This window comes from Malurus melanocephalus, unplaced genomic scaffold (genome assembly GCF_030028575.1).
Source record: "Malurus melanocephalus ecotype Western Australia unplaced genomic scaffold, MMel_1.1 scaffold_1226, whole genome shotgun sequence".
Taxonomy (NCBI): Eukaryota; Metazoa; Chordata; class Aves; order Passeriformes; family Maluridae; genus Malurus; species Malurus melanocephalus.
This window is the reverse complement of record NW_026624458.1, coordinates 26,459-36,874: the sequence shown is the minus strand read 5'-3', so window position 1 is coordinate 36,874 and position 10,416 is coordinate 26,459. Positions and strand designations below refer to the sequence as shown.

At 42.8% G+C, this 10,416-nt stretch overlaps 1 protein-coding gene across 1 annotated transcript; it reads left to right on the top strand.

The window, feature by feature from the left end:
* Window positions 1-271: 271 nt before the first annotated feature.
* Window positions 272-8,810, top strand: SLC30A10 (solute carrier family 30 member 10). The gene is made up of 4 exons (XM_057387488.1): window positions 272-846; window positions 1,286-1,369; window positions 4,761-4,997; window positions 5,731-8,810. The coding sequence occupies exons 1-4, from the start codon at window positions 333-335 to the stop codon at window positions 6,204-6,206; spliced, it is 1,311 nt and encodes a 436-aa protein (XP_057243471.1). The 5' UTR covers window positions 272-332; the 3' UTR covers window positions 6,207-8,810.
* Window positions 8,811-10,416: the final 1,606 nt, after the last annotated feature.

Genomic DNA, 10,416 nt, shown 5'->3' with positions numbered 1-10,416 from the left:
CAAAGGACCGTAATCATCGGATCGGTGGCTGGAACTTGASGGTCTCGGGGAGGCAGGAGCGCAGGCAGGACAGCGCTGGTAGCAGCTCTGCCTGTCCGGAGGGCTCTCCTCCAGCCGGCCCCGAGCGCAGCTGTCCTGTGTTTATCGCTCGTTTGGCGGATCCGCTGTCCCCCCGCGGCTCTCGGTGCCCGGGGCGGGGCGGGCGGGGCGGTGCCCTCGGGCGGGGCGCTGCGGGCCGGGCCGGGCGGGCCGCACTTATTGCGGGCGGGCGGCGGCGCTGCTCCGGCGCTATCGCGGAGCGCTCCCGGCCCCAGCCCCAGCGCTCGGCCGCCATGGGGCGGTACTCGGGCAAGACGTGCCGCCTCATCTTCATGCTGGTGCTCACCGTCGGCTTCTTCGTGGCCGAGCTGGTGTCCGGCTACCTGGGCAACTCCATCGCGCTGGTGTCCGACTCCTTCAACATGCTCTCGGACCTCATCTCCCTCTGCGTGGGGCTCTCCACGGGGCGCATCGCCCGGCGCAGCAGCCGCGGTCCCCGCGCCACCTACGGCTACAGCCGCGCCGAGGCGGTGGGAGCGCTCAGCAACGCCGTGTTCCTCACCGCCCTCTGCTTCACCATCCTGGTGGACTCCGTGCTCCGCCTGGCCCGGCCCGAGCCCATAGACGACGCCCAGCTGGTGCTCATCGTCGGCACCCTCGGCCTCGCCGTCAACGTGGTGGGGCTGCTCGTCTTCCAGGACTGGGGCGCTTGCTGCCGCCGCCGCCGCCCGTCCGCCGCTCCGCCCGCCGCCGCCGCGCTGCGGGATGTGCCCGGTGGCACCCCGAACGGCGAGGCGGATGAAGCAGGTGCCTTTCGGCTGCGCTTCGCCTTCCCCTGGTGTCCCGCGTCTCTCCCCACCCCTCCCTCCCTTCAGCATCCCTCTAAACCTTCCGCATCCTTCCCCACGCCCCGTCTCCCCCTGGTTTTCCCTCGGGATCCGCCGAGCTGTTGGCCCGATCCTCGGAGCTCTTTCAGAGCCCCAAGGCCACCCGTGGGCCCCGGGGGTTTCACTAAGCTCACTCAGACACCTGCCGCCTCTTTCACCTTGTACTTTACCCCTGGCTGCTGGGTGTCCTCTCGTGATGGGGGGAAGGAGGCGTTGCTCAGGGAGCTGCGTGGGGAATGTTTTGCCGTGTTTTTTTGTTTTCTTCTTGTCATCTTTGAAATAAGTTGGTTTTGAGAAGGTTGATGTTTTTTCTGTTTGTAGAACTTATACACAACACAGCGTTTCTTCTTTGAATGCAGGTGATTCACCAAATGACCAAAAATGCCCTGAAGAGGGGTCTCAGAAGAAAAAAGAGAAAAAGTCTGAAGCCTTGAACATCAGAGGTATGACATAGGAGTCTACTGCTAATGTTATATTAACTTCAAACACTTTATGGGTTCCATTTCAGATTAGCTTATACACACACACAAATATGAGTGAGAAAGGGAGCAAAAGTCCAGGACACTTCTATGTAATTGGACTCCGTTATCTCTAACAGAAAGGTTTTGGTTGCATGAAGTAGTGTCAAGCTGATTTGGCTCTGAGTATACTCACATTTTGGTTTTTACTCTTTAGAAGAGCACAGCTGMACATTTGGAAAGGATGCAAACCCTATTGCACTAAGCTCAAGCCATTAGAGGCTTTACAAGAAGGTATGAGGCTTTACAGGTAGCTATGAGGTGCATATTTGAGTATCATTCAGGTAGTAGTTGAATTTTCATCTTTAAAATGCTTTTGGGCAGAAAACAGAAATCCTTCTAAATCACAAGACTGATAATGTTTTGTTGCCAACATAAGGAAAAAGTTCTGAAATTGGTGCTTTAATGTGATATTTTTCCAGGCCTTTGAACTGTGAGCCCAACGCTGTGAGAGTCTGACAGGATCAGCCCTTCCTACATTGTAATTTGGCAGGTTTCTGGGAACCTGTGGAGTGAAACAGTACAGCTGCTCCTAGGAATAAATTACCCATGTGTCTCTCCCTGTCTGTGTAGGTGTTTCCATGCATACACGTTGAGGTACCTGCTCTGAGCAGAGCCTAAAGCAGATATCTTTGAGGATGAAATATTGAGTTTGTACCCAAGGAAAGAACTGTCAGAAACATGAATCGGATCAGTAGTTTCAGGCTTCTTATGGTCATCTATCAGCATGTTATATTCCTCCAAGTCTGTAGAAGTTTGCATTGCAAGAGTGCAGCTTTAGAGTTTGATCTGGCAGTCAGGCCACAGGCCTGGGTTTATTGGGGTTTTGTGTGTGTGTGTGTGTCTATCTGTCTTCCAAAAAGCTTTTGAGAGCTACACAGATGCATCTGTAAGGGAAGATGCTTTGGAAGATCAAACCAGGTTCTAGAGCCACAATGCTTCCCTGAATGCCTAAAAGCTGATGTCACTGGATACAATGGCATTATAGTGGTAAGATGATTGGAGCAGGATAAGCAAACTGTCACCCTCAGGGATGGAGGAGAGAAGAGTAAGGARCCAATCACTTTAGAGAAGGCCTTGCTTGCCTGAACCACAATGCTCAGGTATAAAGATGTTGGAAGCTTTCAAAAAATGTCTGAAGGATAAGGAGTTTTGTTGCAATTTTTTAAGGTACTCGTCATCTTTGATTTTTAAAARRWTTTTTTTTAAAGTGCTRCTTTAGTATGGYACCTTTGCAAAATCTRTTTTTAYGGCCTTTATAAATATTCCTTGCTTCTGTAGTCTAAAGACCCGTGTCTTTAAAATTCTGATTCAATGTGTATTTTTCCTTTAAAGTTGGCAAAAAATTCTTTTGTTGTGGAATTGAAGCCTCCCTGAAATAAACACGGGTGGACAAAATGGATTGGCAGAGGAATGGCTTCTTTGATTTTTAAAACTGGTAGAAACAGGAATCCATAAATTCTGCCTGGCAAGATTAGYTACTGTAGTGTGAAATTATTCCTTTCACTTCTTGAGCATATGCAGAGTGGTTTGGTTAGACTTTCTGATGCAAGCTGTTGGAAACTTCTACCTATGGTCTCACCATACTGATTTCATTTGGTAAAAATTCATTTTCACTTTCAGCTTGTAATCACAGTTTTTGGGATTTGATAGGAAAATGGTTTCACTTCTGTCTGGGTCCTAATTCTGTGATGCATTACCAAGAWGTACATATTAATGACATTAAGAATGTAAAATAAGCATTTTTTTTYAAATTCTGTATTCTCAATTACTAATTCATCAAAATTCTGACATACGTACTTTTTTTCTGAATTCTAAAGAAGGCTTTCTGAAACATTTTCCTGTTCTTTCTAAGCTGTGCTCTCTCGTTGGTTGCCTGGGCAATGCAATTGCATCCTGCCTGTCCCTCTTGTTAGTGCAACAGCTGATAGCCCGTGCTGAATCAGGATTACTTGTAAATGAAAAGGAAACACTGCAACAGTGTTTAGGAGGAGTAAAACCCCATGGTAGCCTGCCAAATGGGGCAGAACATACCTGACTCCAGCAGAAAGAGCTGGACTCRCCAGGAGCTTGTACTTTCTTATCTGACCCAAGTGATTTGGAGGAGATCCAGAGGTTGTGACCTTCATTTCTCACACAGACCAAGGTGCGTGTACAGAGCTGGCAAGAAACAGCACCCTGGGCACAGTTCTAGGCTAATCCTGTAGCTAGCATCACCAAAACTCTTTGCTGTGTTGTTAATGAGTTTTGGGGGAGCCTTTTAGAGCTTCTCTAACCCAGAGGAAGGGATTAAATGGCAGTGAAGCAATTGAAAGTGTATGTGATAGGATTGTTAAAAGGAGACGGTTCATTTTCTTCTCTAACAGCCCACAAATAAAAAGATTTGACAAAGAAATCTACTTCATATATAGAGAGATGCTCTGAATTTGGGCATGGGTTGGAATAACATCTGAGTCTGAACAGTAAAAATGAACAAAACTGGAGTGTGTTTGAGCAGGGATGGAAAGAGGGATGTTTATGTAAAGTAGTAAAAAGAAGAAAAAGGGTCTTCTTGGAGTATTGTAACTCTGTAGCAGAAAGACTGTTTTGGTCATTGCAGTTTAAAGAGCAGTAAAAATTTGCTCTAAAAACCTGTTTTGTGTTTTTACCTTTTGTGCAAAACCATCTTTATAAAATGTAAAAAGCGTTACACAGCATTCCTCTCAATTTAGAGTAGTCCAGGCACTAAACCATGTGACTGACTCTAGAGCCAGATTCTGATTTTTGTAGGGACTAGGTTTAATAAGACTGGTAATCAAGCTTGATCCAAAATTGGAGTCCGAGGGTATTTAGAGCCAACTTAGGTTTCACTTAGGCAAATTTCCAGATTTCTGGAGCATCGTACAAACTGCTGGGGGTGGGTGACTGTTACTGGGGGCGGTCTGTGGCTCTCAGCTTCCAGGGTAGTATGGATAGGTTTAGTCATCAGTTTTTAATTTAGATTTAACGTGCCAGGCTCTCTTAATAATCTTCATGCATTTAAGCCAACACATTTTGTGTTGCCATGGCATTGCAGTTGGACGGCAGTGTTAGTGTACCCTACATGCTTAATAATGCATCCCACTAAACAGCAGTGCTTCAGAGTCAGTATTTCCCTTGCTGTTTTCTTTCCAAAAGGTGCTACTGAAAACTTTGGTTTTGACTCTAATGGCTGGAATACATGTCAAGTAGAACATACTTGAAAAATACAGCATTACGTCCCGCCAGAAAAACATCCAAAACAAAGCAAAAATCCCCAAACCCACCCCACTAATGGAAATCATGCCATTTGTTTCAGGTGTTCTTTTGCATGTTATGGGAGATGCACTTGGATCTGTGGTGGTGGTAGTTACTGCTACAATCTTCTATGTCCGTCCTCTGGGGGATGCTCCGTGTAATTGGCAGTGCTACATCGATCCAAGCCTGACAATAGTTATGGTGCTCATCATCCTGTCTTCTGCATTCCCACTTATAAAGGAGACCTCAACTATTTTGTTGCAGATGGTCCCCAAAGGTGTCAATATGCAACTACTGAGTAAGTCACATTTGTTGTTGAAATGCTGTTAATTTTTAATTATRTATTTCAATGCGTGTGTTATTTGTGGAATGACATGTTTGGATTATTTACTYATAATAGCTCTAAATTCTTAAGAACTGTGAGAAATAGTCACATGCCTGTGTCCTAGCAACATGACTCAAATCTCTCTGGATTAGTTGAAGCATGCATTTTGAGAATGYGGTACCCCAACAATACATCAAACATAGCAGGTCTTGAGCTATTAATGCATTGTGTGGGTTATTTGTGAAAGAAACCACATTGAATTGCCATATTTTCCAGCCCTGCAGTGGCTGCCTCCAAAACATCTTAGAAATTTCCATTAAGGTTGGTCAATTTTGTAGCTATTAGGTGCTGTTCACTTTAGTTACTAGTGGAGTAGCACTGGGTATTTCTAGAMTTCCATCATGCTCAGAGCTTAAAGAAACCAGAAGATGGGGGTTCTTGATGGAGGAAGTGATCCTGTAATGTTTCTTCTATAAATAGCTGGTAAATTGGCATTAGGGTGACTGAGGSACAGGTGAATCCTAAAGGAAGAGTTCATGCAGTCACCTGGAGRCTGAACTGAAGGCAGCTGGGTGTAGACATATTTTAGAAGTGTGTTTCTTTAAAATAGTTTGGACAYCTCTGCTTTTGGATAGGATGCCTAATGAGACAGCTGATAATTAACCAGTGCACAAARCCTCTCATACCTTTCTCTTGTGTCTTCCAGCTGACAGACTGGCTCGTGTGCCAGGGGTCAGCAGCCTTCATGAGGTGCACGTTTGGGAGCTTGCAAGCGGAAAGAACATTGCCACTCTTCATATCAAGTGCCAAACCCCTTCTGATTACCAGGATGCTGCTTACAAAATCCGGAAGGTTTTCCACGAGGCAGGAGTCCATTCTGTGACCATCCAGCCYGAGTACGTTGACCCCAAGGCCTCGCAGCTACTGTGCAGCTCGCCCTGCATCTCAAAAGCTTGTGACTCTCAGCTGTGCTGCAGCCAGAGGGAGCCCCCCCGGGCTAAAACCAATGGCTACGTGGAGAAAAGTGAGAGGTATCTTTCCTCAAGGCACAAAGACAATGGCTCGAGGAAAAGTGACGTTGAAATCCCTATYGAGGACCCAGTGGCAGAGGAGAGCGTTAAAAACTTGAAAAACTGTGACGTGTCCGATGACAAATCACAGTCGGGCAGCACGCAATTCTAAGCAATTCCCTCTGCTCTGTGTCGTGTTTTCATGGAGCAAACATATCCTGGCTGGAAGGGGGACATTGGTGGTTTTAGCTGAAGTGGGTGTGGCAAAATGTTCCGTGCTTTAGCTGTAAACCAAAATACAACAAAACCCCCCTTGTACCTGAAATAAGGATTAGGATTTCCACCAAGGCTGTCGCATTAGTCTAAGTTTTTTTGTGATGCAGCCTTATCTGGTTCCTTACCAAACTAAGGGTGAAATCCTAATGTGGAAGGGGTGTATTGCTCTCTGTCTGCGCTGATGTTTGCAGCTCATGGCCAGTAGCACTGGGGAGGAAACTCTGGCCTTTCCTGCTGAAGTGAGCTGTTTCTGGAAAGCCCTGTGGCCAGTTAATGGATGTACTGGGCTGAAGTACTGTATATTTATAAAGGATTTCAGTAGAGATTCTTTACTGATCCTTAAACCTCATTTTTTGCATGGACAGTTCATTTTTAACAGTAACACTTCTGGCCAGTGAGATTTGTGAATGAAATTCAGAATGTGTAAGGGGAAGCACTCAGGAATTTTGGCTTGTGGTGTTTTCTTGATTGACTCCTGTATTTAGGGGCAGAGCAGCAGCTGGTCTTGCTTCTCTTCTAGTAATGCTAGGGTCCAGACTAATCACARATGAGTGTGCTAAGGCATAGACTGCTTGTCATGAAAGCAAATAAGTAACTACTAACGTTGTCTGTACTGATTCTAGCAAATGGAAATGCAGGCAGTCATCTAATTAGCTTTTATCTTGTTCACTGTTGTGATTGTACAACTCAGTCTTTTCAAAAATCCTTTTTATCCTTTTTCTGACAGCACAAGTTTAAAGAGCCATGGTCTTATTTCCTCATTGTGCAGGATGATTGTATTACCTTTAACACTGAGTCTGTCATTATTCATGCTGAATAAATAAGCTAATGTGTTTATTATGAACAGTTGAAGTACTTCAATTCTATTATCTAGGCATAATTTAATATTATATGAATTAAGGAAGCACCTTTAAAGTCTCGTATGCAGTATTATCATTTAGCGGGAGCTTAAAAAATTTAAACCAGGAAATTTTTCCTGGTTTCGACTCAATTATTTCTTGTTGGCTGGTTTTAAAGGTCTGAGCCCTACCCTCTGCTCTGCCCCTCACCCCCTGCCCAAAGGTGCATCTCAAAGTGTATTTAGTGAAGCAGTTCACTATCTTTTTGCTGCTTGCTCTGTCTGAAGGCATGCAAGGGTGCTCCAAGGAAAACAAGGTGCTGTGCTCTGTCACCAGWGTTAGATTTTAGTCAGGTGTGTTCCACCGACTTCTGTGAGAGGAAACCCACTACCCATTCTACACTGAGTTGAATRCTCGGTCTCCTTGGCTATGCAGATCAGATCTAGAGGATTCCAAACACATTTGGCTGGCAAAAGCAGCCTTTCCATGCTCTGTGTGTCCTGGACAGGCTATTTTATCCATTTATTCACAAGGACACCATTGTAAAATTGTGGTGTCTTTACCTCAGTGGCACCTTAACAGAAAGGGCAAATTGATTTCCAGCTTGGGCTGGGAGAACACCAGGACCTCTTTGTAAGGGTGGCTAAAAGGCAGCCAACTCCTTACTRATAAAGATGATTGCAATAATTCAATGAATATTAAACACACAGCAGGATATTTTACTGCTTGGAATGTGGTATTTACTGAAGTGATACCAGTCTAAATAGAGCATTTCTTGAATTGTAATTATTCCTTTCAAACAGGTTTTTTTTGTGAATTAAGATATTTTGTACTGTTTCATTGTAAGTTTCTATTATATAAATTAACCTCTTTGTTAATGTAATTAAGAGCTTGATCCTCCAGCCTGTTTGATTCTGTTGGCAGCAGCAGGATCGTGCTTGGCAATTATTTCAAGAGTTAATGTAAATCAGGAAAAGCTGTAAGAATTGCTGTGTCTTTTAAAAGCATATGTCATGAAGTAAGACAGTCCTTTCTTCTGTTCTTTGTTTTTTCTCCTCTGTTTTTGTCTATGATGATGTTTAGATGTAAATAACAAATATATTTATCATGTCTTTGAGAACTGGAATAGAAAGCTCCCAAAATAACAACGAAGTCTATGGGAGAAGTTTCTTCCCAGATATCCTCCAAAATAAGCAACCTTTTGTAATTACGCATTTGTGTCTTAAATCAGGTAATTTTAAATTTGTATGTGTATATATATATATGTATGTGTGTATATATATATATATATATGCATTTTATTAAATGGTTGAAAGTTGGAATGGCAGTATTTACTTTGGGATTAAAGAAAACTAGGGGGTGTGATGTTGGGGCATTTGTCAAAATGGACAATTTTTATTCTTCCAGTGTTAAAACCGTGGCTATGTGTTTTTTAAAACTTTTACAAAYCTTGTAACCTGAAAATACAATGAAATGACATTCTTAAACTTTTTTTTTGCTCTTGTCTGGTTGAATGTACTGCATTTGCTGCCTGTGAATAAATGGGAAAATACCACCGATTATAGAAATGTTCATATCTAGAAAACAAACAGATTTTAAATTTTCTTTATTACTTAAGCAAGCAAAACCAACAGACAGAACTGTTATTTATGAGATAAATATTGCCCTTTTTTTTTTTTTTTTTCTTGTGTTGGGACTTTCTGGGTATTCAGTTAAGGTTTCTGACCAGTATCTTTACCTTCCTTTGAGTAACAACATATTTTTCTCCTGGACTGTGTCCCCCCTTCTCTATTTCTGTGGGAGACTTAATTCCAATAAGTGTGTATTTTGTCTTGGTTTATTTCCCTTCAGTCCTTGGCATATCTCTTCTAATTCTGTTGAATCAGGCTTCTCKCATTTTGAGACAGAGTATATTTCTGTGTCTGCTTGCATCTGTTGGCACTTGTTCTAAATTCAGTTTTGCACTCTATTGCACTGTCATCAAAGCTCTGTTCTGGCCTCTTTAGCTGAATTGCTTTGTTTCCCACCCTGATAACTGCAGGTTGATTGTGCTGCTGTGTCTTCTTCAAACACTGCCTTATKATTGTCTCTTACGGCATTTGGGTTGTGTCTCAGTGATCGTCCCTTTCTGTCCACTGCTGCTGGTGGCAAAGGAAATCTTAAATTGTGTGTGACTTTCAAGTGTTTGTCCAGCGCCTGTGAATGTGATCCATAGCCAGTCATACATGTGACCTAGATGGATGATGATGGAACCTTTGGTAGTCTTGTCAGATTGTTCTGGAGTAAAAGTGAAATCTGGGATAGGTTAACATGACATTGAAAGCAAAAGGAATTTACTGGCCTTCATCAGTCATGTGCCTTTTCTTAAAGGGACTCAATTATTTGTCACGTGTTRATAAGTGTCAAAAGTGTCAATTCTGTTTTTAACTTTTCTTCTTCTGTAATTCTCTAAATGCAGGTTCTGCCTTTGGTCTTCATTATAAAGAAAATTGCTACTATTTACATGAGTGTTGCCTTTGTTTTACCAGTTTTTAGTTGACTTCCTTTTCTTTGTATTCTTTACAATACTTTGTCTCAGTGTGTGTTTTTGCCCTCTTACAGTTTTTCTTATTTTTTGTCTCTTCAATATAAGGATGGCTTTGATAGTCTGGTCATGGTGATGTACCAATAATACAGTTCAGAAATACCTTTTCATGCACTGGTTTAATTTTTGCACTCCATTCTATTAAAATATATCCACTTTCTGTTTTTTCTATGTGACACACCTTAGAATTGCAAACAACTTTCTGACCCACAGTTTTTCCTATTATTTGCCTCTCCCATTTCTGATTACATATAATGCTTCCTGTCCTGACTAGTCCCCTCTTGTACTGAACTTTGAAGAGAACTTGTCCACACCTGAATTTTTCCCCAGGTGAAGTTCACTACCCAAGTTCTGTGGATGGCTTGATGTGAGCTACTCCAAGGACTCTTTTGTGTCCTGTGGTCTGTGTAGAAATTTATCTAAGTAGCCATCCTGAGATATGTGCACATATGTTTATGTACACCTAAATCCTTTATAAATACCCTATCTGAATCAACTTTTTTTAAAAGGTTGGTTTCTAAACCTGGGAAGATATARTGAAATCAGGAGGGTTCATTGGTCATTCATTAACATCTTGGGAGGAAAGGCTGGTAAAAGGTAATTCAAAAGCTATGAACATTCCTGTTAATTCTACTACTTATTCTGTTGTGCAGTGGAAGCACTTTCTATGTTAAATAYTTTAT